Genomic DNA, 27158 nt, shown 5'->3' on the forward strand with positions numbered 1-27158 from the left:
GCAAGTGGTATCGCTAAGGAGGGAGGGAAGGGGTAGGGTAGGGGGACTAGATATTTGACTTTCGGTTTCCCCGTTATTAACCAAGGGCCTTTCGTAGGTCAACCCACTTTTGCTTGAGGCTTTCATGTTCTTCGGACATCTACAACAATAAATGTGTATAGCTGGTTAGTAGGAAAGAAGAACAAGAAACTAAAGTAAAAGAATGAAAGAAAAAAAAATTGAATGAAAGGCGGGGGAAAAAGAGGGATTTCTTACCTCCGCCCACTTCAGTTTCGTATCAACCAGATCCTTCTCCATCTCAGCCATTTGCTCCTCCATCGCCCTATTCTCGTTCTGCACCTCAATATTCCGCTTCATAATCCGATCCATCTCGGTCCTCAGCGTTTCTTCCAACTCGGCAGGTTGTCGGTCAATAACAATCTTCAGCTCCTGAACCTCAACCTTGTAACTTTCATTGGCATCCCTGAGCTCCTCATTCTCCACCTTGAGGCGAACTAGTTCGGACGCAAGCTGCACATGTTCTGTGTCCGACTTCTCCGCGCGCTCTTCAAGCAAGCGGATGCGAGCAGCCTGTGTTGCGACAGTGTGTCTTAACCCTTCAAGCTCAGCAGCCTGTTCCTTTTCCACGCGGACCTTCTCTTCCCACTCTGCAGTATACGTTTTGATCATGTCATTCGAAAGCTTGACAGCGCATGCATCTTGGACCATAAGATCAGCACGATAGACCTCTTTGTCCGAGGAACCAGAGCTGCCGAAGAAACCGGACTCGAGAATCGAACTTGCAGAAGGTTGTTGGTCGATATAGACGTCGAATAATTTTTCTTTTAGGAAATTAGTCAGCGAAGTCATATCGTTCATCTCCAGCAATGCCTCGGTATTCCGCTGCATGATCGCGACAGCGAATCTGAGGATTGTGGGCTCTAGCCCTTCTTCGAAGATCAAATCATAGATGCGGAGGACAAGTTGTAGCGGGAATCGGTATGCAAACAATGTCAGAAACCACTGCGTCGCATAGAGCTGGGGAGTAACTCCACGTCGACGTAGATGACAAGCCAGGGCAGGTTCCAGATCCTCTAGTAAGCGCTCGAACTGGTACAGGCGCATGTGAAGCCCTGGCATGTCTTGGATGAACATATCTCGTAAGCGGTACTTGTTCATTAACTTAACCAAAAGAGTAAATGCTTCACCCTCATCCATCTAGTTTTGTTATTATCCCATGTTAGAATGATAATACGTCACAAATCATACCTCGCCGGAATGAAAACCAATGAGCACTTACATTAAATAATAAAGGCATAACAATGAAGTTCATCCCTTGAGCATAGCCCACCCCTTCATCGTATAGTGCATAGGCTTTGCAGAGTCCAAACAAACCATCCTGGTTGCGCTGTGATAAGAAGTATTTCGAGTAACTTGTCCTCGACCCCAGGTCCCGCCTGATAGCCTTCTCCAGTTTCTGAAGAGCGATGGCATCCTCCTTTGATTTTTTCTTCCGAGCGGCTTCGAGACTTGCCTGTGCTTTTAATACCGTTTCCGAATCCTTTTCCGGTATTGAAAGGGGAGAGACGACGCCATTGGTTGAGTTAGCTGTGGGACTCGAACGGCCGGAATCAACTGAGGACCGGGAAGAGGCGAGTGATTCCTTCTCTTTATCCTTGGACACTCCATTCCCTTGGCCGTTAAGAGTTATGGCAGAGCTGATGCTCCAGTAGCGATCTCGATCCTTTTCCGTGCCCCGTGCTAGGAGTTCTCTATACACATCCTCCAATTCGGGATTTCTACTGTCCGCAAGAACTTGCCAAATAACTCCACGGATCGTTTGCGGAATACCTCTCTTGATAGCAGCATTCAACTCTTCGGCATTGGATCCTTTAAGGGCCTCCGGCCCCAGGTTGACGATATGTTGCCATAGCTCCCAATCAACAGGAGCCGAGGCATCGGTTGCGGAGGAGGATATACCAGAGACGGTGCCAGGAGCTAGGTTCGGATTGACGGTTGGAGGTAGACCTGGGGATGTTGCCACAGGGGATGAAGCAGATGGAGCAGCAAGCCCAGTTTCACCCCTATCCGATCCGCTTGCTGGACTCCCAATGACGCTGGTTCGGCCATCATCCTGGCCAGAGGTGACACTAGCTGCTTCATCAGAAACACCCTCGTTCCGCATCCTTAGCTGCTTGAATTGGTCTCTCAAGCTGTTCCGCAATTGCCTCCTCGAATCCAGGCTCGCGGAATCCCCATCACTGCCTTCCTGTAACCGGGCCAGCAACTCAGGATTGCTACCCACTGTCGATATCGAAGCCGCTGTGTTTCTCCGGCTATCCACAGATCCGGAGGAGGGTTTTACATCTTTACCGCCCGTACTAGCCCGCGAAAGCCAGGAAAACGGACTAGTAAGTTTCCGGGAGGGTTGGGGTGGATTCGCTAATTGGGTTGTGGGTGGTTGATGTTTGGTTGATGGCGGGGGTCCCCACGGTACGGACGGGAGGGAAGCGGAGAAACCTTGTAGGCGGCCAGTTTGCTTCTGGGAGTCTCTCGAGGGAAGGGGGGGAGGGCCAGTTGACGAGTCTGAGGATGGCTGTTGCGTTTTCTCGTCCTCGTCCCCTTCCTTTGGCGCAGCTAAATTGATTTCATCGAGAGACGTTGTGGAGAGGCGGTGAGCAGTTAATAGGGGTGATTTTGCAGGTTTCTGTTTCTTCGGGGTCTCGTCACCTCCCACAGGAGATACTGGTGAGAGCGTATCATCCTGGCCACTCGGTTTCATCTCTGGTATGGGCAAGGGAGGGTGGGTGGTGGCGCGCGGGGTGGTCAGAGATCCATTGGAAGGTCGACGGTCGGTTAGAGAGCGGGTAGCGCTTTGGGGAATAGGGGATTCGGGACGTTGTGCAGCAGTATCTTGTGCGTCTTCGAAGGCATCCTACAGACGAATATTATAATGAGCAATTATTCTATTCTATTTTAGTTGTTTAACAGGAGCATAAACGGATAAACGGGCAATTGGGAGGGAGAGAGAGGGGGAATTGTAGCCCACAGCTTCATAGTCCGTATTCTCCGCGCTGCTGGATACCATGGCTGGTCGTGTGCATGTAGTGTAGCAGATGTCGGTCGTTCACAATATTTAAGCCTTGCTAAGAAGTAGAGAAGGCGGAGTCCATAGACAGTTTTGTTTCGACCAGATTGGATAAATTAAATTCTTAGCACAGCGGATGGGATGGGGTAAGAAAGATGAACTAAAATTAACTCCACATGGACAGGTATATTAAGGAGGAATGGAATGGTTGGTTTGCGTATGAGAACAACCCAAAAAATAGCCTTCGGGTACTATTTATTTTAAATACTGCACAAGGCGGGCGGTGCTTTCGAGAAATTGCGTTTCAGCAATAATCAATCAATCAGATCAGTCAAGAGGGAAGTGAACACAGAAAGGAAGAAGAAGAAGAAGAAGAAGAAGAAGAAGAAGAAGAAGAAGAAGAAGAAGAAGAAGAAGAAGAAGAAGAAGAAGAAGAAGAAGAAGAAGAAGAAATGGGATGAGCACAAAAAAGAAAAGCAGCAGAAGAAGCGAAGATCGCCAGGCACGGTGCTTGAAATGGAACGACGTGGTTATTAGACTATTTAGATAGACTGTTGTGTGGTGGTGGTGGTGAGGAGTTGTTGATGTTGGGTGTTGGAACATTGCAGCAGCAGCAGCAGCAGCGGCGGCGGCGGCGGCGGCGGCGTTTTCTCCAACTCGACTTGACTTACGACAGAGCAGCAGTCAAACCATCCATTGTTCTACTAGCTAACTTACTACTACTGTGTCTTCAGCGTATCGTATGGCGGGAGAGTGACGACGAGGGACGGAGGCATCTTGAAACATCTGCAATTAAGGAACAATGGCCTAGTCTGAGAGAGGCTTGGTCTTACGATATTGGCCACCTGTTGAAGCCGAAGTCCTGGTCGCCTCGCGATATATTATTGTTTTGAAACTGTGTCTCTGTCAAAATATACCCATGCTGTACGTTTACTTCGTCTGTTTTTTCGAAAATCAGATTGCCCAAGTGTGTGTACCTCTAAACTGGTAGTTATCCAGGGGCGGGTATATATATATATATATATATATGTATCTTTCACAAGGCGCCCACGCTGCAATTTACTCGATCGGGAACATGCATCAGATTCCTCGGAGCCTCAACCGGCAAGATAATGTTGGCTAACCTATTTTATTATTATATTGAAACAACTGCATGTGTGTGTGTATTTGTGTGAGTGAGTGAGTGAGTGAGTGAGTTTACTTAACCACTACCAACAGTTGGAGATCGAGTACATCTGTTTGGCCTTGTTGCCGCTCTCTTTGTCCCCAAAGGTCGAACAATTGTCCAGTCTGGATAATAGGAGAATGTATACAAATGCGCACACATAACAACAATCTAGAGGTGTCCCAAAGCTGTTGGTTAACTATTGGTTTGGTTTTGATTGGATCCGGCGGCCCGGAAACTTAAATCTTCAACACTGGACATACATTGCACCTAGATGCAGATTATCAATTTATTCGGCCCATGAAACACACGTCTAAAACTTTTTTTTTAAAAAAAAAAATAAATAAATAAATCCAATACCACGCATTCCATCCAGCGGAGATGCAGTGGAATGTATGTACAGTAGTTACCTTGTGTGTTTTGGTGTATCATGAAACATCGCCGCTTTTACAGGCTCAATGAGGCCTCCAGATCCAGCCACCTCCCTTGCCTCAGTGGGTCAAGCCTTTTTAGCTCACATACCCATCTAGAAATTCGCTGTTTCATTTCCGTCGACATCCCCCCTTCGACGCGAGAAATAATCGCGCCACAGTTAATGAGAGCCTGATAAATCCACTTGCAGTCTTCCTCTCCGTCCAACATCTCAGTAATAGCCTCAACCTCGTTCTCAAGATATTTTAACCGCTCAGCATCCGTAAGATTTGGTGCCATCGTTCCCGAAGCCAGCGGTGGGTCAAAAGTGCACATCAGATTCTGGTGGTAGAACCACAGCGACTGGTCATATGGATCGATTAAAGCCCGATGGATCAATTTCAGCTCTAAGTGTCCCACAAGAAGGGTTGAGTGGTGTCCCGTGTTAATAATCAACGCAATCTAATGAATTGTATAAACCCAGTTCGTTCGATGAGTAGATTGGCTTACCATTATCCAACATCCTCTGCCGTTCCTCACTGCTAGCTGCCTGTTCATCCAGCAGCCGTAAAATAAGTTGCGTTCGATTATGCCAGGCGGAGAAATTGGATAGATTAGTACCAATCATCTTGGTTGTGTAGTCGAGTTCAGCCTTTACCATGCTTTTCGGTGCCGGTGCGCTGTCATTTTTACCTTCTTTTGCATCATCGTTGGAAGCCAACTCTTCGAGTGCCGATATGACTTGTCGACGGTATCCCCAACCGTGGAAGTTCCTACTATCCAGGCTGAGCATTTTGCCCACGAGCGCAAGTTCCTCCTGCCAGAAACTACGGGAGACAGAAGCCGGAAGCAGGAGCGTGGTTTGCTCTAGATCCCAGAGGCGGTGATTCCAGATCCAGTAGCACTTGGGATACCCCCGAAGAAGGGGGAACAGAAATTGAAGATCGGATTTGATAATGTTCCTGATTTGGTCATCGCTATTTCCTCCATCTGTAGAAGACGTAGCCATAGAAAACTGATGCTGCAGTATTAGGCGCCGCGTATTCCATATCGTATAATATTCTGGATTGGTAGTGAGCAGTTCTGAAGTTTTGTTCAAGGCCTCTGTACTGAAATTGCGCTCTGCTCTCTAGTTGACAGTGTCAGTATGTTTGGTTATGCATTGTCTTCCGTATCTACAATCAAGTGAGCGTTTACCTGTGAATTCACGATCCGGACAAGTTCATTATATGCCCGTATCTTCTGGAGCTCTTTCTGCCGCGCTCCCTCCGTCCTTTGTCTGGAAGTGTCATAACGTGGGACTCCATGCTAGTCAAAAACCATTTCGAGGTTAGCTGGAAGACGCGAGGTGAGGAAAATTAGGGAAAACCTACACTTGCCATGATAAATATATAATTTAATATCCGGTATATTCTGTATATATTAACCCTGACATACTATATAGATATAGATCCAGTGGATGGGAACAAGCAGGAGGAAATTGCCAGCAGTTGACTCTCCCTTATCGGCCAGCCGCAACTCGCTATCAGCACGTGACTGTCCTCCGCGACGACTTCCCTCATCATCGCCGTCCAACTTCAGCCTCATCTCAACCTCAAACAAACAACACACAACATAAAATATTCCAGGAACTAACCAGGAACAAGGCAAATACCGTGCAGTAACAAGCAGCTACAATGGAGGACGAAGCGCAAGAAGCTATTGTCAGAAGACGGATGGCAGAAGGGGCATTGCCCGGTTGGCAGCTCGATCCACCTCATATCCTCCCATAACTACTCCCGCTTTACGCTGCACAGGTCAACAAATTCCACAGACATACTACTAACTAGCATTGTTAGCTACAGGAAACTATCACACCATCTTTAATGCTGTACATATTGTCTTTCTTTGTCGCCATCGCTGCTTTTATTATCAATCACATCGCATTTCACGTAGTGATTTGATGGTGGAGCCAGCCGGCGCCCCTCTGCCTGGGCGGCAGCAATGCTCTCGAGATGCCAGTCACTAGAAGAGTTAAGCTCTAGCAGGAATGGCGACAGTCTCTCCTTAACTCTCGTCCCTGATTCTCCTGTTGAACAAACAATATCTGGGCCAGCCTCCACAGCGTCTTCCCCAGAAGCCCAATCGTTGGGTTCGTCTTCTCCCACTTCGTCTCAGGTTAATGTAGACTCCTCTCCTTCGCCCACTCTAGAATCAATTACCAGTCCTGGATCCAGCCGCAATATCACTAGCCCTTTAAGTGATAGCTACTTCAGCCAAGGGAAGAAACCAGACGGTGTCGAGGTAGATCACAGCCCAGTTCGCTCCGGCTTACTCAACACACTTGAGAGAAGGCGGAGCTTAATCAGAAGTCCATCACCAGTTGCTCGCAAGAGGTTCTTGTCTCCAGACCGCTTTATCCCAGCTCGTGAGCCTTATGCTACAGATGTACCTGCATTCCGCTTAAGCAAAAATCCGCGTTTGCTTTCTCCAGGAGAGAAACTGCTACGGCGACGAGACCCTAGAGCAGACCCGTTTGCTCCATACCAGCCAAGGAGACGTGCTGGTCTCTCTAGGTCAAGTCGATCGTCGGACCGTAGAGATACTCCTCATCACTTACCGCGACATGTTAGCGACACGTCAGTTTACGCAAGGAATGACAGGCCAGCTGGCCGCGGAAACCAGCGCCAGATCAGCGCCGGGGCGGTTTGGAATGTGGGAGGCACAGCCGCTGCAACCGGACGTGCACCCGTGGGTGTCGACAATGGCCGCGGAGGGCTTATTTCAACCGGGACGAATGCCCCGATGTACATTGCAAACTTTCTGGACAAGGACACGCATATTCAGCACCTCAAACGTCACGAATCTCGCCTTGCAACCGCTTTAGATATCGACCAGGCAAATAAAGTCCTGAATTTTGGGGACCCTTCCCTGTTTATGGATCCGGGATATCTCGCAGAAGCCGCTCAACTTGAGAAGTACTCTCCTTACGTGTGGAAGCATAGTAGCTGGATACGAGCAAATAGCAATACATGTGAGTATTGTGTGCCTCTGTTTCCACAATATCTTACCGGCATCCCCAATTCTTTTGATTTTATTTCCTCTTTTTTTTTTTTTTTTTTTTTTTTTTTTTTTTCTCTTAACAGCTCGACTTACATGCATCATATTTACGGATATTATACGTCTCCTGGAGGACCTGTCGCATCATCCCATTCCCTTTTGATATCTCGCATCTCACATTTTCCCGAAAATATTTATGGAAGAATATAAGATTGTATCCGAGGAGACAGGCGCATTCTAATTGACTCTCATTAACTCGACAAAAATAGTAGTGCACAAAAGTACGTCCAAACCAGCACGATCTGCAGTTCCATCGACGCCTTTCCGGGTTCTCGATGCCCCTCTTCTGCGTGACGATTTCTACTGTTCTACCCTCGCGTATTCGTATACTGCTCGCCTGCTGGCCGTTGGACTGAGTAGCCGTGTGTACCTCTGGTCAGAGATTCTCGGCGTGCAATACCCACCATTGGCGCCTCATCTTGCTTCAAACTATGTGACTTCTCTTTCCTTTTCTTCACCTCAAGGGGGTAAAAGCATTTTGGCTATTGGTCGACACGGTGGTCAAGTTTCGCTTTGGAGCACTTTCGATACTGATGTTCGATTTGAATTTTACCAACGGACTGCTGTTTCCTGCGTCTCATTTAAACAAGTCACAACCAAAAGACAGTCAACCAGGTTTCAAGGATTGGTTGTTGATACCGAGGATTTGGTTGTTGGAGACGATGCAGGTAACGTGTGGTATTATTCTGTAGAATGGCCAGATTCGAAAACAAGAGATCGCCATGGGTGGAACGGAGCGACAACGTTGATTGCAAAGATCTCTGCGCACACCCAGCAAATATGCGGCATGGTGTGGTCCCCTGATGGTAAATATCTTGCAACCGGAGGCAATGATAACGCTTGCCTCTTGTTTGATATTCCGGATATTCTAGGCAAGAGTGACAGAAATGGACAACCCAGCTCCTCCGTAGAGACGACAAATCCACCAGCATCGCCCCAAGCTCGCGGCAGTCTTTCCCGTTTCCCTTATCATTCGAATTTAAATCGTATCTTCGACTGGGGCCGGCTCAATCAGTTTTCCATACCCCATGCACTCAGTAGTGCGCCTTCCTCTGGAGTTGCACAGGACTCCGCCCCAAGACAAGCTGGATTTTTAGGATCTAGGCAGCATCAGACTATTTTTATACCAGCCAACCGACAGAAATACAAATTTCACCACTCTGCCGCGGTGAAGGCAATCGCTTTTGCGCCTTGGCAGCCATCACTTTTGGCCACAGGGGGTGGGTCAAATGATCGTTGCATCCATTTCTTCCATACAGGATCAGGAGCCTGCCTCGCCACGATCAACGTCCATGCTCAGGTGACAAGCCTCATTTGGAGCAAGACACGGCGGGAGATCGCAGCCACGTTTGGATATGCGCAACCGGAACACCCGTTCCGTGTAGCTGTTTTCGCATGGCCCAGTTGTCAGGAAGTGGTAGCTATCCCCTGGAGCCCAGCTCCTGATGGTGGAGCTGGTAGCACGGACCTTGACAACTCGCATGATTGTGGTCGTGCCTTGTGGGCGATCAGCTATCCCGGAGGTCCCAATGATATGACCCACACTGGTGCGGATGAACGTGTACCTTCGACCTCATCGTCGAGCTCTACAGTCATAGCAGCACCCCACAACCCCGCGACGGGAGATGGTTCTAACCGATCTAATTCTACTGGCTCTTCCGTAAATACTACTTCTACAATAGTCGCTAGCAGCCCGATAACAAGACCACGTGTCGCGTATCGGGAAGGCGGTACGTGGTGGTCCCGCACTGCAGAAGAAGGATGCATCATAGTGGCCTCTAGCGACGAGTGCGTCAAGTTCCATGAGGTCTGGAGTGGGTCACAGAAGAGTACGGCTGGGGCCACTGGTCAGTTGGGCGGGAGTCCTATACTGGAGAGTTTGGAGGGGATTGACCGGGAAGGAAGCGAGGTTATTAGATAAATACCCCATATCGCGTTTTGTTTGTTCCCCTAGACGGCGGGGTCGCTGTGAAGTCATACCCTGTTTTTTCCGCTCACTTTTTCTTCTTTGAAGCCCTAGGATTTGAACGTGTCTTGTTAGGTTGGGGCCTTCTCTATCCTGCCGACTAATCCTTAGTCATTCCTAGATTCAGCGTTCTTGGGTGGACTTATTATTTTCTGCATTCTTAGCTTAGATTCTCTATGGCTAATGGCTCCGGTATAGATGGTTATGGAATCAATGTTATTCTTATCAATTTTCGGGTCGTTTTCATTCTCCCTCTTTTTGTCTTGTAGTTAGCACCGGGTGAGAATTAGAGTGTGGGTTAAAATAAATATATCTTCAAATTTTCCGGGTTAGACTGAACCACCTACTTTTAAACGCTGTGAAGGAGTTGGAAACAGACTATTTATCAGAGTTAGGTTTATATTTATTTCGAAATTATATAAGTAAAATCTCATACCTAGAGAGGCACGATAGGATACTAAGGAGCCAAAGACCAGTTACGTACATGCAGAGTGGGAGCTAGTTAACTGCCAGCAAAACTTGAACGAAGAACCAAATTTTAATGGACCGTGTTTATAAAAAGCCCAAAGAAATAAAAAAAATACCTGAAACAGGATGAATAGAAAACAAATGGGTGAGGTAACAACAGGGAAGAAACAAAGTACAAAAAATAATCTCTATGCATCTATCTTCGCGATTTTCCATGTTTTAACTTCCCTTTTTTCGACGAAGTAGGAGCAAGATCAATAGACTCATCCTCCTCAGAACCCGCAATAAAGTCCGCCATGCTACTCCCTTCATCCTCGTCGTCTTCATCGTCTTCCTCATCATCTTCCCCACCGGCACCTTCTCCATCCTCAGATTCCTCTGCCTCATCATCAAATAACTCTACCTCCTCGTCCTCGCTCTCCTCCTCTTCACCATCCTCCTCCTCCTCATCGGATGCCACTCCGTTAATAGCTAAGGGCATGTCCTCATCATCCTCTTCCTCTCCATCGCCGAGACCCGCACCGAGCACGCCTCGTTTCGCAGCCACACCACCAGCGGCAGCAGTGCCCTTAATGCGTCTGAGTCCATCTCCATCTTCATCCTCACTATCCACCAAATCCTCCTCGCCTTCAACATAAATAACATCATCTTCATCATCTTCCTCAGAACCCACCGTGCCGGCGCCACGGCCACGACCACCAGGACCAGCAGCTCGCTGCAGATTCTGCCTAAGACCCAGCTGCGCATCAAGCATATCCAACTTCCCCTTCAACAACAGAAGAGACGGCAAACTCGCCGACCGCTGATCCATCACCTTAAACAGCGCGGTAATCTTGCGCAGCACCTCCGGCCTCCCCGCAATCGAGCCGCCATGCGCAATGCATGTCCACTGCACCCAGACGAGCAGGTGGCCGTAGCGGCCAGGGCGGCTGGAGAGGCGCTCAGCGAGCTTCTGGAGCAGGGTGGCAGCGAGCGACGAATTCATGCGCTGGATCGTGGCGCGGACGATGTTCATGTCTGTGGTGTGGAAGCAGGATTCCAGAAGGGAGTTGTCGTTCGTCGTGAGAGCTTGGGAGAGGACGGTGGAGAGAGAGAGGCCGGTGGGGAGCTGGAGAGCGGTGTTGGACTTGTTGGCTGTAGAGGTAAGGGCGCGGGTGTGGGCGTCTATATCTGCGTTTGCGTCGTCGAGCTCTGCTTCGACGTCGATGGGTTCGGCGGCGTGGGCGCGGACAAGTTCGCCGAAGGAGGGCTCGCCACCTTCTTCTGCGTCGGCGTCCACCATGTCGATATCTTCCTGTTGCTCTTGTGTTTTTGCGGGCTCTGACGCGTGTTTGGGTTGTGCGGGGTCTTCTTTTTCTTCCTCCATGTCCTCATCTTCATCCTCTTCATCAGAGGCTTCTTCCTCATCATCACTGGGGACTGGAATGTGGGTTCTCTGTTTCTCGCCCTCCTCTTCCATGGGGATTCCTTCTGCAACCCCGCCTTGTTCCACAACTGCATGGGACTCATCCACTTGAGTCCTACCAACATTCTTGACTCCATTCATCATTCCGGATCCAAGCATGGATGCGGACTTGCCGCGCATAATTTCCTTCTCTCCCTGGAACACGAGTTCTTCTGTATCCTCGTCTTGCCAACGTATCCTTTCAAACACCAGGTTAACACCGCCTTCAGCCCATGCAACGACCAAATCAGGTCCCTGGAAGCTAACCGAAGCGACAGGTACCACTGTTCGAGATTTATCAGGTCTGACAATCTTAATTACAGCTTCCGCACGGCGTGTCATTGCTTTTCCTCGCGGCTTCAGACTGTGCGCGGAACCGGCAGACTGGAGTTGGTGAAAGGGTTTAGAAAACAATTCGATGACACCATTCTGCGTAACTACAGCAAGAAACTGTCTTTGCAATTGATCTGATCTTGTAGATTCCTTACTATCCTTACCCTGGCCGCCCTTCTGAGGGGCCGAATAGAACGCCAATTGATCTATGTCGCTCTCAGCCACTAGAGTATTTGCGATTTTCTTTTTCTGGATATCAAAGATGTTGATGTAACGGTCAGAATCAGAAGCAAGGAATTGCTCTGAGAGATTTCCAAGATCAGTGGAAGACGGTATTAGTGTATGGATGGAGTTTTTCATGGCACTGAACGAGACCACACCATCAGTGCCTTCAAGGCCTATTAGATACGGCGTTTGTGAAGCACATAGGATAGGAGGATTGGATGGAACGGGCCGCGCAAGCGCAGAGACAGAAGCTGACGGCAGAGAAATGACTCTAAAGAAACATACGTTGTTAGAGAAAGCAATTTTTTCAGTTGCCAGCAGGAGACGAACAACGGAAATTGAAATTGAAAGAAGTCATAGCATACCGTATACTCCGGCCAGCTTTTAGATCCCACTGCACAAGCTTCCCGTCGCCACCAATACTCCACCCTTCAGCCCCCGGATTGTTCACCGTGAACTTAAAATCCCTAATACCCTTTTCATGTCCGCCCGAAAGAGTCCCAACGATCCTATCTTCAGCGGGCGAGTACATTCGAATATCAGACGAACTTGTACCAAAGGCAATAGCCACATTGCTCGCATTATCGCCATCAGCATTGACAATGCCATTTACCCCAGATGAGCTGCGCTTGCGTTTCTTCTTCGTATGTTGATCGCGATCTCTGCCCTGATGAGAATCACCATAGTACCCCCAATCCAGCGAAGTGATGGCTTCTCTTGGATTCACTGCATGCTCGCAATGTAGACGGCCCGAACCTATCTCATGCACGCGGAGATGCTGCGAGTCAAGGCCCTGGATGACAGATGCAAAAAGCGCCAGTTGATACTCGGATGGGGAGAATGCGGAGCGGAGGATGGAAGATTTATTTGCAGAGAGAGGTGAGGGGGATGCTGATGGAGCTGCGGCCGAGGAGATTTTCGACACGGGGCCTCTTGAGCCCTTCTTGGTCCCCATGGTTTTTATATTAGATATGTCGAGGGGGAGATGCGGTAAGGGATTGAAGGAGGCGGAGAGGGGGAGGAGAGTAGCGGAATGTGCAGATCCGCAAATTTGTCGGGAGCTGTACCGGGGTTATACGGTGGAGTGGATGGGATGTTTGAATCCGGCCGCCTGGCAAAACTCTCTTTTCTTTCTCTCTCTTTATATTCCTCTCTCTCAACACATGTACTTCCCGCGTTTGGATGTTTTGCTTGTGTGAAAAAAAGTTGATGCTGAAAAATATCGCGCCTGGCCGGATCGAGGTTAGCGCCAAGTAATAGACCAGATTAGTCAGAATGCCGCCAGGGACAGAAAGGTTATTCCGAGGCCGACCCCTTCATAGAGATTAATTACCAAGTACACTACATTACATTTGCCTTAGCAACATTGCTCTCATCAATGACTGGGAAAGTTGGACTGTGCCTTTGATTAGATGATACCAAGCTTGTTGGTCGCTGCTATTTAATACGTGCTCATGACCGAATGTCTATGCAATGTACCCAACCCTAAGCTTTTCCTCTCCGGCCGAATGTGTCTGGTATGGCAAGAGAGAAAGTGGAGTCTTGACTCAAGCTGATTAGTGATTGAATGATAGGTTATCCTTCTACGAATGACTTTAATGTTCACTTATCTTCGAAAATTCCTCTGGATGCGACCATTGCCTCAGCGAGGAATGAAAGTTGGTTGTATGGTCCCAAAATTCCTTCTTGATATCATTGCATGCGAGGGAACTCAAGCGATCAACACAGCCCAGCGTTGAAAGAATGTTGTCTACGCCTATTCTATTATTGCACGGAACAGACGATGCGTGGATTGATGTTGAACTAGGTCGACAGGCATGTCGAAACTTAAACCAAAATCGGGCTGCATGTGGATTGGGTCGAACACTCTGGAGCGGATAATGAAGGACACCGGATAAGGGAGCCGGAAGGCATTGATGATATTGTTGCCTTTGTGGAAGCTTCTTTTGCCTCGCGAATGGAAAGGAGAGAAGGATAAGCGAGTAGAAGCCAAGCAGGAGTTAAATACTAGTCATTTCCTGTTTCCTGTGGTTATGCCAGGTGGGCAGGTAAATGCTAGCTCCTGCGACGTCCTCACCTTTCGCTGTTTCAGGCGGCCACCCTATCCGTGCAGCAACCAGTTCTCGCTCATATTACCTGCCACAGACATCCTGTTAATTCTTATCAATCTCCTGATATCCTAACAAAATGTTTCCAAAAAGCTGAATATCTTTGGCCTTCCTGTCGCTCAACAGCAAGTTGCCTTCATTCCATCCTCACTAAGGAATCAAATGAATAGAGGGGAAAAACGCCCCATCTGATATGATTGTGAATGTTCAGAAGCCATTAGTTTCAAGACAGATGATAATGTATCATATGAATTGTAAAATTTTGTTCATTCAGGATTCATTGAACAAAGGAATGAAAGGAAGAACAAAAAGAACATCAACCACCCATTCAAATTTCATGCTCCGAGTGAAATGACACTGCGAAATCACTCCCTGAAAAGCCAATGGTTGACAAAGTTTACAGACCTAGAAGGACGGGCCAGTAAACCTCCAGCGTATATTAATCACGGGGAGCAAGGTAAAACAGTCCAAGGATAAATTTATCCTTTTTTTGCCAGGACAAGAGAATATAAGAGGAAGTTTCGGGGAAATTGAAACTATCATCAGCATCCCACGGCCCATGAAACCTGACGCTGGGGCGGGGAGGAGGAGGTGGCCTCACACGCACACAAACGCAGAGGTTCCAAGGATATCCTCATAGGATAAAGATTTCTCTGCGCAGACACACACATCGCTCAAAAAGCTCCGTTGGGGGTACCTAGGTGCCTAGGTAAGTGGGCCAGACCACCTGCATTTGGTGATGTAATCAATCCCTAGTTATCTATATTTAGATTGCAGCGTGGCAGCCATGATGGGATGGAGACATTGCAGGATGCATGATTGATGCTGTTGCTGGATTTTTCTCTTTTTTTTTTTTTTGGCTTTCAGGTTGATCAACTGTGACATGACTGAATGTGTGGGCAAGTGTGGGTGAAGGTTGGGTATATGTGTAAGTGCAAGTGTAACTACCCTAGAGTATCTGCAAGGGGTTGCCTGTTTCTGAAAGAAAAGAGAAATGAAGAGAGGTGAACAAAAATTACTCATTCACATATAGAGTGAAATGATTTTTAAGTGTTGGAAATCAAGTTCCACCGGTATCTGAGCGCTGAATATATAGATGTTGTGGATTGAGTACTGCTCATTGACCTCCCAGGTTCTGATAACAATTTCGGGAATGATTTGATATATTCTGTATAAATCAGCCTCTCCACTCCCAATGATACGCAGTTTCTGCAGCAGTGTTTCAGGCTGGGACAGGTTAAAGGTCTGCCTTGCTCCAAGAGGAGGATGAATAAAGGATGAAGCAACAGGCACAGCGGGCGGATATAGAGCGGAAGAAGGACGCGCTTCCAAGGCGGGTAGCCTCCTGTTAGTTCGCGTATTAAGTAAGCATAGAAGTTTGCGAACAGCCAGTGGACGAATTTCATTGGTTGGCCAGGCACTTGATTTTCCCCCAAAAATCTTGGCATACGAATTTGGCGACCTGCCCGCAACGGCATTATTATTATTTCTATACGGAGTAGTCAAAAACGGAGAAGTGTCGGGGTTAAACCCTAGGAAATCAAAAGCAGGAAAAAAGGTACCGGCTAAGCCCTAATTGCAGACTGTTCTATTATTATTATTCCGCATGGGGGGAATACCTAGGTAATTCCAGGTTTTCCTGGATTGCACAATCCTGTCGCCTCCTTGTGGTTTATTTCTGACAAGAAACATGCATGGAATGTTAAATATTGTGTATGTATCACATCTTAAATTGATCAATTTTGCGCTGCCTAAAAAAACAATATTATGTGTGTATCAAGGATGCATGTCATGGACTGGACTGGGGGGTTTGCAGGACATGTTTATTACGTCAATACAGAGAACAGTCAGTGATACAGTCATCTATTTTGTGGCTGTGGCAAGGCGGTAACTTTTGTTCTGTGTTTGTATCAGCGGTTTGGTTTCGGCATTGAAGCCTTGAAAGCAGGCCAGAAGCAGCAAACAGAATGTAACCAAAATACCGAAAAGCAGAGCAAAATTACAATATGAACAGGGATGGTGGGGCGTGTGATTCGGAAAGGGGAGGGCACTATAGCCAATGAGAACATACGCCAAGACCAGGATGACGCGTGGCAGCCAATCAACGCGGGCAGAATGGCATCAACAAGGATCGCCGCCTTTAGTAGCGTCATCCGAGGCTAGCGGGACAGACTGCTCTGGTTCCCTGGCACGGACTGGCAGCGAGAGGACTGCCCGTACTTAAGGATTCTAGCATCCCCTCTGTTTCCTCAGTCTCTCTTTTTGCTCGCCTCCTCGCCTCGCGTCTTCCCGTCACGCACTTTATCTCCCTTATCGCCACGCTTTCGTCTGCTCACCAACCCAGCCCAACCCTAGAAACGCGGCTTGTATCCTTACGCGCACGGCCTTTCTGCACTGTCAGATTTATCAATTCGGTTCGTATTATTGCCCCTTGTCTTCTACCGCTTATTGCCACTTCCTAGTTGGCCTGTATTTTTTTATTTGCCCAGCTGCAAGGCCGACCCTGACTTGCCTTGTTGTGAGACTGTATTCCTCTAAGTGCTGCCCCGTGAATAATTCTAGGGCATAATAATTTTTGTATAACTTGGACACTTCATACACACACTTACATGCACGTCCCATATGATTCCTAGCCTCCTGTACTCTCCAGTCTCTTTGTCATCTGATATGTACTCCGTACATGTACAGTACATCCCCTACCAGTTACCTAGGTAGCTTTTTCCGCTCCTGCCTTGTCCTTTTCTGGTTAGCAGCGGGATTCTCCGCATCACCTTTTTTTTCCGCTGGCTTTTTGTCAGTGCACGGAGTGTTCCTCTCTTCCCTCCTTCATTCCTAGCCAATCACCTGCACTCTTTTACCTCGCTCTCCAGCAGCTCTGCTCTGTTCCGCTGCCTGTTGCTTAGTCATCTTTCCACGTGGCCACAAGCTTTCCCGTCAACTTTCTTGGCAATATAAATTGCGCATCCTTCGCTCTGCTTCTTCTTCTTCCTTTTCTGCTTCCCCCCCTCTTTGGCACTACTGTCTCGCCAACCACCCCCTATTGAAACCACTGTCAACAACAAATCACGCAACAGAAAAGCAGACATTGTTGTGGGAAATTATTCTTTTCTCAATCATTGTACCCTGTGTTTACTAATATCTAGTGGATATTACTTGATTTTCTTTTGCTGCTGCCGGCTGCTTTCTCATACATACAACATCTCTTTTATCCACGCATGGCTCTGACCATAACTCTGTCGTGTCTAGTCTAATATAATATTCTGACTTAGATTAGAGATAGGGGACATCGACCCATAGCTTTGTGGCCCAAAAACAAAACAACAAGATCAAAAGTCGGGATTAATATCAGATTTCCCGCCCAGCCAGCCAAGCTTACCAGAGTCGCGCATTCTCTCAATTGGTCTACTCTATTTGCTCCGTGACGCGTTAATACGTCCTGTCTATCCTCTTCATCCAAGACGGACTCTATCCCGCCCTCTCCTTTCTCTGGTGCTCGGATTTCCCGGCGGGCCAGGGCGCGCGCGTGTTTACCCTTCATCTATCACCCCCTGTGTTGCCTCACGTGATCGTCGCTGATGGTCATGGCAACTCCTCCCCCAGACACTGCTGTCGCGGAGAGCAAGCCCCAGCAACCTCCCGTTGTTGATCAGGTTTCTCTTGATGCGAACTTATTTGGGTGAGTACTCTCCCTCTCTCTCTACCTATATCTGTTTCTATATTTTGCTTTGTATCTATCTATTCTATTATATATCCCGTATATACCTCTTTGTACTGCTGCCATGAATGCTTTAGAGACGTGGCGGGATCATTCAGGCTAACTGCCGTAACCTACCAAAACAATAGTGGTAACCCGACTCTAGAAACGAAAACAGTTGCCGTGAGGCTTTCTGAAACCATGTCTTCTGAAGCCCAGGTAGTCAAGGAGCCTGCTGCTACAGATGAAAACAAACCTCTTTCGCCGGTAGTAAACGGTAATGGGGTGGTGGGCACCACTAAAGTTGAGGCTGCCGATACTGCTTCTCCCCTTTCTCCACTCGAAGCATCCCGCCCCAAATCACCACTAAGTCAAGAAATAGCTACAGCTCCACCAGCAGACGTTCAAGTGTCGACAAATCCTGGGTCACAGACTACGCCAGAGGTAGATTTAGATTTGCCAGCCACACAACCGGAGAAAGAGGCAGCTGCCTTGAAACCAGAAACGACCCCTGTTGCTGCGAAGGAATCCATGGATTTGGATGAACTTCCTCAAGCTTCTTCTGAGCTTGCCAGCGCGCAAGCGTCTTCAACCACGAGTGCCCAACCGAAAGAATCACAAGTAGAAACTGAGCCTTTCCCCGTAGACGCAACGTCGAAAGAAGCTGCTGGGTCAACGAATGAATCTCTCCCGTCTTCTACGAATGAACAGCAACCGTCACTGCCAGCTCAAAGGGAAGAAGCACCCGCTTCCTCAGATGTTCCCACCCCTCCCCCTCCCCCTGTTCCCGAAACTGCAACTATCCCTTCTCAAACAGCCCCTACCCAAACTAACATGCCATCTCTTTCCCAAACTTCACAACTATCTCCTCCTGCAACCACCGGCTCCATTGAATCACAAGCACCAAAATCAGAAGAGCCAAAACCTGAGCCTGTCATGCCAGCACCGGTCGCAGCACAACTGCAACCAGACCAGGAGATGGTAGATGCCCCTCCTGTGTCTCCCACTAAGGTAACGCGGGAGAGGGATGAGGATATGGATGAGGAACCGGCCCCAAAGCGAAGTAAGAAGGATGATACTGCAGGTGATGCTGCACCTGCTGTGCCAGAGTTTAAAGTTCCCGAATTGCCACCGGTACCAGCGGGTGCAGGCAGTGATTCGTTGCGGTCAGAAGCCCCTCTCACCACAAAACAGTTGAAATTCTTGGTCCGATGCATTCAGGGTTTGAAGCGTGTACATGATTCCCGATTTTTCCGTGAACCGGTAGACCCTGTTAAGCTGAATATCCCAAACTACCCGCTTATTATTAAACAGCCCATGGATTTGCGAACCATTGAAGAGAAATTGAAATCAGGGTCCTATGCTTCGCTCGCTGCAGTTATTTCTGATTTCGACTTGATGATTGACAACTCCGTTACCTTCAATGGACCGGAGCATATGGTTAGCGTGGAAGGCCTGAGACTCAAGCAGAACTTCGAGCGCCATTTGGCCAAACTGCCTGGCCCAGATGAAGTGGAAACAAGCCCTGCTCAAAAGAAGGCCAAGAAAGTGGCTACTGCGCCCACAAAAACTCAACCTGCTCGACGTGACTCAAGAGCGGTTGGAAACAATGCGCGACCGACAAATGCGGCGTCACCCACAACAACGTTTGCGCTTGGACCCGAGGGTTTGCCTCTCATCCGCCGCGATTCCACCACCGCGGATGGGCGGCCAAAACGTTCTATCCACCCTCCAAAAAATCGCGATCTACCCTACAGCGCAAAGCCCAAGAAGAAGAAATATCAGTGGGAACTGAAGTTCTGTCAGGAGGTACTAGACGAGCTCCATAAAAAGAAACATGAACCCATCGCCCTTCCGTTCTATTACCCCGTTGACCCAGTGGCCTTGAATATTCCGACATACCACAGTATAATTAAGAAACCCATGGATTTACAAACTGTCCAAACCAGGCTGCAAACCGGCCAGTACGAGAATGCCAAGGAGATGGAGGCTGACATCCGTTTAATATTCAAAAATTGCTACAAGTTCAACATCCCTGGCGATCCGACCTACAATGCTGGGAAGAGTTTGGAGGAGGTCTTCGATAACAAATGGAGCCAGAAGCGTCGATGGATCGAAGCTCATGAACCATCCTCTGGCCACCAAAGCGCTGGCACGTCAGAAAACGGTAGTGAATCAGAGGGTGAGGATAGTGAGGAGGACAATGACCAGGAGAAATTAAATCAACTTCAGAAACAAATTGCGGAGATGTCTAAGCAAGTAGAGGCAATTACTCAAAAGAAGAAAAAGACCCCACCCAGTAGCTCGAAGAAATCGGGCAAATCCAAATCTGGCAAGAAGGACAGTAAGAAGGGTTCTGGCACAACGGGAGGCTCGTCTGGGAAGAGGGATAAGAAGAGCGCTTCGAAATCCAGCAAGCCTGAGAAGCAGCATTGGGTTACGTATCGCGAAAAGCAAATTATTTCTCACGGTATTAGCAGCTTGCCTGAAAAGAGAATGACCGAGGCGCTTAAAATTATTCAGTCAAATGTCCCTGGATTAAAGGTACGCACTTTATTTGACATTTCGAATTGCTCTTTACAACATAAACTGACTTTGAGGATGATGCTCAGGATACCAAAGAAGCGGAAATTGAACTTGATATCGACGAGCTACCCAACGAGGTTCTCCTTGTGCTTCTAAGATTCGTGAAGAAACATGCACCAGCGGCTATGGAAATTGATGAGCCGGAACCCGAACCTGTTCCCGTTGTGGCTCCACCGAAGCCCAAGAAGAATAAGCCTATGAGCAAGTATGAGCAGGAAGCACGGATCAATAGTATTGAGGGCACCATCTCCCGCTTCCAGGGTGGTGGCGGTGGCGGTAGAGGAGGTTACTCACAACCTAGTATGTTACCTTTAATATCCTCCTATTCGCTTTCATCAGAAATATTAATTACTAACAATATCCTTTTCAACAGTACAATCCGTCGAAATGCCTGAGACCAGCGACGACGAAGATGACTCGGAAGAAAGTGAGGAAGAGTAGATCCCTTGAAGCTGAAAATTATCAGCTCCTTGCTACGCGTTGTTGCCATGCCCTTTGGGACGAACAGACAGTCAAACATCCTTTCTGCTCTTTGAGATGCTTTTTAATCTGAGTTTTTGCACCCCTCCTTTTCCCTCTTGCTCTTCGGCTTCACTTATGCTGTCATATCCATCTATTTACCCCAGCCCCGTGCGATTGCTGGAATTCTCACGACGACCCCATAGGGATGATAATGTTACTATAAAAGCTATCCACGAATCAAAGACACACAAAACATAACACTTGCAGGCGCCCTTGATCGGATACTTTGGACGGTTTTTTCTTCTTTTTCTTGTTCCTTATTTCACTGTTTTTTCAGTACTGCAATTCTTCACAAGCCAGGGGGTATGGTTGTTGCTGTCTTAAACATCTTGTATCTCACGCGTGCATCAGACAGGAGGTTTTAGGTTTTTTATCTTCTTCAGTTTGTTCTTTCCCCCTATCTCTCTCTTCTTACCCTTCTCCCTGTATGCTTTTTTTAAATTGTATCTATTATTATTATTACCTTTTTTTTTGTTTTTTAATAAATTTGAAAAATGAGATCAAGACGAAAACGAAGAAGAGCAAACTAAGAGAAGAGCGAAAAATCAAGATCCCTTTATTATTTGCTTATTGCTAAATGATTCTAGAGATTACAACTACTAAGTATTCGTGTGAAGATCGCTGAAGCCTGCCTCTCTGTATAAACGTAACATCAAGAACTCAGTGGCATCATTTTCGTTTGGTTCTGCTTCACCGTCTTCCTACCACTACTCATTGGTTATCTAATAGGGCTTTAACCGATTTGATTTATAGATACTATTACCATTGGGGGTATAGAGATATTCCCTCACCTTCCTTCCCCCTTCCATTTAAACACATTCCATTGGTAAGAATACACTTGCTAAAGATGTGTACAGTTCGTAATTTGTAAATACATAATCCGTACTCCGTACATACATTAAGTTACATGCCCCGGCAGGGTTTCCATGTAGCACGTCCGTGAAAGCAAAAGAAAATCAATGAGTGGTACACGACGCAACCTACCCTCTCTATGCATATAAAATACAAACGATAAATAAATACACCTGGATGACGCTGGCTGACTAGGCAGTCGTGAGGACGTATCTATGGTTGGACAATTAGCTTCGTTAACCTGAAAAATCACACACGCTGTAGAAGCGAAAAACACCACAGAATTAAAAAAAAAAAAGAGAGAAATGGACTCACGCAGTGATACTCTCCATCCTCTCCGACGTTAGCTTAAAGCACACCTTCATCAACTCCAGCGCCAACATCGGCTCCTCCCGTCTCAACACCCTCCACCCCTCACTACCAAGGCGCCACACGGCACAATCCCTCTCCGCCCTGACCGTAGCCGTGCGCCGCGTCTCGCCGAAAAACGGTAACTCGCCACACGGCCGTCCAGCAACGATGAGCTCGAAATAGTTACCCTGCGGCGTCTCGTATTCAGCCCGCAGCATGCCCGATTCAAGGAGGTAGAAGTTTGTTGCTGCCTCGCCTTCGCGGTAGAGGACCGAGTCGGCAGGGAAGACTTCGCGTGTGAAGTAGGTGCAGGCGGGGAACCAGAAGTCTTCGTTTTTTTGGGTTAGGCCGTGGAATGTTTGGAGGAGGAGGGGGAGGGGTTGTTGGAAGGAGGACCAGTTTTGGGAGGTGGTGCGGCCGGAGAGGGGGTTGGCTTCTTCTTCGCGGAGGGTTGTTGTTGCTACTTCGTGGAGATAGTGGCCTCGGGGAGAGTTGAATAGTGTATCTGGGGGTATATGAGGTTGAGGCTGGGATACCTCTGGTTTTCGTTCATGTTAGATATAGATTTTTTCTATTAAAGCTATGCCTTTGAGTTTCCATGAACTTACCCCAAAATCGAGGAGGAGTGCGGTCGTCAGTCCCTGTCATACTGACGTTGCGTTGATATAGGACCTTCAGCAGTTCATTTTCACAATACTCCAATGCAGAGTTTAGGGTTTCGAATATCTCCACCTCGTTCTCCTTTCCAAAGAGACCGACATTCTGCAAGCTTTTCCCAACCTCGCCTTCCACGTCAATACCACAGATAATCATATGCACCCTCCGTTTCCAGAGGATCCTGTTTAATCGCGTGAAAGCCTCGGCGGCGGAAAAATCCAATCCATTGACACGTTTAAGATCAAGAATAAGAAAGCGTATAGGTTGGTCCCTGAACGTCTTCTCCTCGATCAAGCCCCGGACACGGTTCTCCACGCTCACAATTGTGCCGAAAAATAGAAAGCCTGCAAGCTTAATAACAAAAGTCTGTTTACCAGCGTCCTTGAGGAACCTGACATGTAAAGGATGCCGCCTCACAGTAGATATGGCTACCTGGCCGGAATACGTTGCTGTTATCGCGGACTTCTGGGACGTTTGGAGGACGAAATTTACACAGGCGAGGATTATACCGATGACTATTCCAATCACAAAGTCCCATGCTCCCATAGTAACAACTATTATTATCACCTATCGCACGCCAATCAGTAAATAGACGCGAACGCGACATAGAATCGTACTGTGTAGAAAAGCATTGCTAGAAAAACAGACTTACAGTAATGTATTCCAGTGTGTGTAGCTTTCCCCAAGTCCCCACCAGTGCCTCTTCCATTAGTTCTATTCCAAGCATGTAGATAAGTGCACCGACGACCACTATCGGGATATATCCAATTATTCCCGGCCCCACAAGCATGATGCCAAATGTGGCGACGGCCAACATCACGCCCGCCAGACGACTATTACCGCCACTGCCGATAAAGAGTAAACTATTTGTATACACGAGGTAATTCTATATGGAATTAGTAAAGCTTCGATGGGGTATACCAGACCACGCCCACCACCTTCACTTACCTGAATGCTGCCAAAGAAGCCTGACACTGCGTTAGATATACCGTGTGCGACAAGCTCTCTATCAACGTTCAAGTTGTCTTCGCCAGTCGAGATACCTAGAGCGGGGACGTTGATGGGTACATGTAGAACGCCGAAAAATGTCAATGCCAACATAGCCGGAATAGTTTCAGCAAGCGCTGGCCAATTGACAACAGAAAAGTCTTAACGATTGTTAGCTACGTCATCATCTAGGTAGACTTCGAGCTTCGAGAGGGTGAATAGTAGTTATCCTCACCATATAGGGTATAGAAATGGTACCACGGTTCGGACGAGGATGGAGCGTCGAAAACCCAGCCACGGTCCCGCAAGGTCTCTAACGGGATGTTGAAACTAAACTTGGCAAAATAAAAGATAACACCGATAGATACGAAATAACCACCGACAAGAAAATTAGACTTGACGAATCGCTTTATCACAAGCAAACCAATAGCGCCGACAAGAGGTAGTGTCCAAAGAAAAATCGTATCAAGCTGGAAAAGCCTTCCTAATGTGTCGAGGTTATATTCGAGGCTGCCGGATAGACGTGCAGATACCTCAACCCCTGTAGCGACAAGAAACCACCCAACTCCACCGATGCATCCGATTAAAATATGACGGGGAAAGAACCCAATTAATGATCCGAGTTTGAATGCTCCCATAAGGAAGAAGATAGATCCTGTTAGCACAGAGCTGATGGCGTAGGATAGGATGGTCGTCGCCAGCACTGCTTTCTCATTCTCCTTGCCAACCCTATTGAGTATGATAAACGCCATTTTATGAAAAAAGGGAACCACCTCAATCATTTCAGAGCCAACGCCTCCTTTGAAAATCGAACCGCCACATGAGTATACAAGCTGAGAAACAATCGTACTGACGTAGAACATAGAAATGCCATCCGGGGCGAGGTGAGCGAATAGCGGCTCACCAAGAGGGAAAAGAATCATTCCGTAAGAGAGGGCATCCAGAATATTGAGTAGAAGGCCTAGAAATACGGCCGGGAGAAACGTGGTAGGGTGAACTATTGCTTTCTGCCATATTATTTCCCTGTCCCAGGCTTTTGGGTTCAGACCACGGCACCAGGCACCTCCCCTTCTGCATATGACACGGAATCTATCAAAAGGCTTATGTGTCGTGATTTGGCCTTCAACATCAGCTGGGGCTGTGCCGTAATCCCGACTCTTAGTTCGAGATGCATTAAGGAGAAGCGCAGTTCGTTCTGCATCTGGCACTGTTGAATCGCGCGATAACGTGAGAGCCGAGTGCGAGAAATCTTCCGGGATGAGCTCTTCACTCACACCATGATCACTTCTACTCGGTAGAGCATCACGGATCATCGTAGTAAGGGCGGAAGTGTTATATTTTGGAGACGGATGAGAAGCCCCTGTTGGAGACTGTGGTTCAGAGACTTCTTCGATCCGCCCCGGTTGACATAGGTTCCTGGGCGACCTATTGTTATCACGCTGACCATCAACAAACATGTCAAAATTATTTGGCATGCTCATTTGTGGCTCTAGGTAAGGGGAGTTGGTACGATTTCGCTCCCCGTGAGATAACGCCAGTGACGCCAATTCCGCCGTTTTTTCTCGAACGCCATGAGATGAATATTGACCGGCATCTGCAACATAAAACCAAATAGTTTAGTACGATATCTGAGACAAGCGATTGTTAGTAAAGAAAAGAGTGAAGCTCACCTAAAGACCCTCGAAAGGATCGGTGATAAAACGACCGGAGAGGTGTTCTCTCGTTGCAAGATGTGGAGTACGACATCGGGGGAAGAGAGTTGCCCTCCTCCCCATGGTTTGATTGAGAGCCATTAGGGGGATTATTCGTGGAGACAGGGATATTGTCGCTTCTTTCGTCTATTTGTGTACGCATCAAACCCTCCTGTACTTCTCGTGGATGTGGTTGGGTTGAAGACTGCGAAGCTCGTCGCCGCATTCCCGCAATGTCAGACGTCATATTGCGGTCTCACCCCGCCAGGCGCGTTTCCGGCATCCAGGAACCGGACAATAAATTGCACAAAACCTGATCACTATTTTAACTTTGCTCCGAATACATCCGTGAGGCTGGGAAACCAGTCTACTTCCCTCGAGTGCGATTGGAAGAAACGACGGAACATGTGTCGTAGGAGCACGGAGGAGTAGTAAAGTTAACCCGTAACAAGTTTCCTAGAGATTTAGAGGTCGTCAAGGGGCTCGACCGACGGGAGATTGTCGTCAAGGCTGCGCCAACTGGAAGGAGTCGAACAAATTCGCGACGTGGGAAAGGTAGAATCTTGCTGTTATTGGTGTTGTCAGTCATCGAAAAGCAAAAGCTGTAAATCTTGGTCTGGAATCTGTCCGCTCCACCTCGGTTTTGCCCCGCCGCCAAACTAAAAAAGAAAAAGCTAATGCAAAAAAAATAACCATTCCGTTGCTGCTTGAAATTTCTGGTAAAAGATCAGATACTTTAAAGAACTTTATTGTAGAAATTTAGTCATTGCTACATGGCTTCTACCTTCTAAAATTCCCACGGATGTGGGCCAGCAGAAAAGGCAGCGTGTTGTGATAAGCTTTTCTCCAGCAGATGAAGTACTTTATTTACAAATAGAAGCTGCTTTGCCCTAGTGCATCTTGGAGAGGCAAACCTGGCAGCTAGCTCCCTGCAGCTGCAGGGTGCCATGCGACAGGGGCTATTTCTCCGCTGTCAGAGAAGACGAGCAAGCTAAAAGTTGACATATTTTTCACACTTCAATATGTTTGAATTTACAGAATACTTCGTGAGAATAGTTCAGTTTTAACTACCCATATTGAAAGAGCCTTTGTCTCCTTATTTTGGTGTTTTGAAGTAATCTAGTTGAGGGACGGGGAAGCTTTACTTTCCTTTCTGCTTTTTCTTAAACAATAAAGAAAACAGGTGAATGTGGGGTGATGAACCGATGTGTCGCGGCCTAAAATAGTTTATTTCAGCGTTTCCTAATCCCGTGGCAATGGCATTGCATGCGAATACTTAATTTTGACCCCCTGTTAACTACCTAAGACCAATGTCTCAATGTTCTCATGTCTATGACAGAATTTGAGATCAAAACCGCTTGGTAAATGTATACATGCCAGTCAATGTTTGAGGTTCTGATTAACATGAACTGAACCACTTTAATTACATACTGAGAGAAGGCAAATTTTAGATAGACAGTTATTTAGTACTGTCTCCATTAATTTTTAGCAGTTCCTGTTCTTTGTTTCTACATAATGAGTTCATGGGGTTG

At 47.5% G+C, this 27158-nt stretch overlaps 6 protein-coding genes across 8 annotated transcripts; 2 read left to right on the forward strand and 4 right to left on the reverse strand.

Moving 5' to 3' along the window:
• Positions 1 to 76: 76 nt before the first annotated feature.
• Positions 77 to 3067, reverse strand: BDBG_03528 (GTPase activating protein; the record flags this gene model as incomplete). Its single annotated transcript, XM_002626318.1, has 4 exons — positions 77 to 139; positions 256 to 1197; positions 1280 to 2914; positions 3029 to 3067. 4 exons carry the CDS (start codon positions 3065 to 3067, stop codon positions 77 to 79), a joined length of 2679 nt encoding a protein of 892 aa, XP_002626364.1.
• A 1117-nt stretch (positions 3068 to 4184) lies between these two features.
• BDBG_03529 (geranylgeranyl transferase type-2 subunit beta) lies at positions 4185 to 6113 on the reverse strand. Its single transcript, XM_031721288.1, has 4 exons — positions 6017 to 6113; positions 5841 to 5951; positions 5154 to 5772; positions 4185 to 5050 (listed from the first exon to the last, which is right to left on the reverse strand). The coding sequence occupies exons 1-4, from the start codon at positions 6023 to 6025 to the stop codon at positions 4680 to 4682; spliced, it is 1110 nt and encodes a 369-aa protein (XP_031577792.1). The 5' UTR covers positions 6026 to 6113; the 3' UTR covers positions 4185 to 4679.
• A 105-nt stretch (positions 6114 to 6218) lies between these two features.
• BDBG_03530 lies at positions 6219 to 10147 on the forward strand. Of its 2 annotated transcripts, none has more exons than XM_002626320.2 (2): positions 6219 to 7656; positions 7952 to 10147. In XM_002626320.2, the coding sequence occupies exons 1-2, from the start codon at positions 6627 to 6629 to the stop codon at positions 9661 to 9663; spliced, it is 2742 nt and encodes a 913-aa protein (XP_002626366.1). In that variant the 5' UTR covers positions 6219 to 6626; the 3' UTR covers positions 9664 to 10147. The 2 variants fall into 2 exon arrangements, with proteins under 2 accessions (XP_002626366.1, XP_031577793.1); XM_031721289.1 differs by having other exon boundaries at positions 7955 to 10147.
• On the reverse strand, positions 10041 to 13783 carry BDBG_03531 (U3 small nucleolar RNA-associated protein 5). Its single transcript, XM_031721290.1, has 3 exons — positions 13581 to 13783; positions 12544 to 13519; positions 10041 to 12449 (listed from the first exon to the last, which is right to left on the reverse strand). Exons 2-3 carry the CDS (start codon positions 13131 to 13133, stop codon positions 10373 to 10375), a joined length of 2667 nt encoding a protein of 888 aa, XP_031577794.1. The 5' UTR covers positions 13134 to 13519; positions 13581 to 13783; the 3' UTR covers positions 10041 to 10372.
• A 2718-nt stretch (positions 13784 to 16501) lies between these two features.
• Positions 16502 to 21888, forward strand: BDBG_03533. Of its 2 annotated transcripts, XM_031721292.1 has the most exons (5): positions 16543 to 16700; positions 17561 to 17962; positions 18130 to 20524; positions 20593 to 20866; positions 20940 to 21808. In XM_031721292.1, the coding sequence occupies exons 2-5, from the start codon at positions 17862 to 17864 to the stop codon at positions 21005 to 21007; spliced, it is 2838 nt and encodes a 945-aa protein (XP_031577796.1). In that variant the 5' UTR covers positions 16543 to 16700; positions 17561 to 17861; the 3' UTR covers positions 21008 to 21808. The 2 variants fall into 2 exon arrangements, with proteins under 2 accessions (XP_031577795.1, XP_031577796.1); XM_031721291.1 differs by having other exon boundaries at positions 16502 to 17962; positions 20940 to 21888.
• BDBG_03534 (sulfate transporter) lies at positions 21627 to 26424 on the reverse strand. The gene is made up of 7 exons (XM_002626324.2): positions 25606 to 26424; positions 24171 to 25529; positions 23897 to 24096; positions 23601 to 23834; positions 22900 to 23515; positions 22256 to 22829; positions 21627 to 22153 (listed from the first exon to the last, which is right to left on the reverse strand). Exons 1-7 carry the CDS (start codon positions 25871 to 25873, stop codon positions 22132 to 22134), a joined length of 3273 nt encoding a protein of 1090 aa, XP_002626370.1. The 5' UTR covers positions 25874 to 26424; the 3' UTR covers positions 21627 to 22131.
• Positions 26425 to 27158: the final 734 nt, after the last annotated feature.

The sequence above is a fragment of the Blastomyces gilchristii genome, assembly GCF_000003855.2.
Source record: "Blastomyces gilchristii SLH14081 genomic scaffold supercont1.5, whole genome shotgun sequence".
NCBI lineage: Eukaryota > Fungi > Ascomycota > Eurotiomycetes > Onygenales > Ajellomycetaceae > Blastomyces > Blastomyces gilchristii.

Bases quoted from the DNA above. Each gene is read 5' to 3' on its own strand.
- BDBG_03529 (XM_031721288.1), bottom strand. The intron at 5,773-5,840 runs GTAAACGCTCAC...ACTGTCAACTAG, and splicing joins TCCGGATCGTGAATTCACAG to AGAGCAGAGCGCAATTTCAG. The intron at 5,051-5,153 runs GTAAGCCAATCT...TGGGACACTTAG, and splicing joins GCAGAGGATGTTGGATAATG to AGCTGAAATTGATCCATCGG.
- BDBG_03530 (XM_002626320.2), top strand. From the start codon at position 6,627: ATGCTCTCGAGATGCCAGTCACTAGAAGAGTTAAGCTCTAGCAGGAAT. The intron at 7,657-7,951 runs GTGAGTATTGTG...CGACAAAAATAG, and splicing joins ACGAGCAAATAGCAATACAT to TAGTGCACAAAAGTACGTCC.
- BDBG_03531 (XM_031721290.1), bottom strand. From the start codon at position 13,133: ATGGGGACCAAGAAGGGCTCAAGAGGCCCCGTGTCGAAAATCTCCTCG. The intron at 12,450-12,543 runs GTATGCTATGAC...ATGTTTCTTTAG, and splicing joins AAAGCTGGCCGGAGTATACG to AGTCATTTCTCTGCCGTCAG.
- BDBG_03533 (XM_031721291.1), top strand. From the start codon at position 17,862: ATGGTCATGGCAACTCCTCCCCCAGACACTGCTGTCGCGGAGAGCAAG. The intron at 17,963-18,129 runs GTGAGTACTCTC...CCAAAACAATAG, and splicing joins CTTGATGCGAACTTATTTGG to TGGTAACCCGACTCTAGAAA. The intron at 20,525-20,592 runs GTACGCACTTTA...GATGATGCTCAG, and splicing joins CAAATGTCCCTGGATTAAAG to GATACCAAAGAAGCGGAAAT.
- BDBG_03534 (XM_002626324.2), bottom strand. From the start codon at position 25,873: ATGACGTCTGACATTGCGGGAATGCGGCGACGAGCTTCGCAGTCTTCA. The intron at 25,530-25,605 runs GTGAGCTTCACT...TTTATGTTGCAG, and splicing joins ATCCTTTCGAGGGTCTTTAG to ATGCCGGTCAATATTCATCT. The intron at 23,835-23,896 runs GTAAGTGAAGGT...AATTCCATATAG, and splicing joins GCTTCTTTGGCAGCATTCAG to AATTACCTCGTGTATACAAA.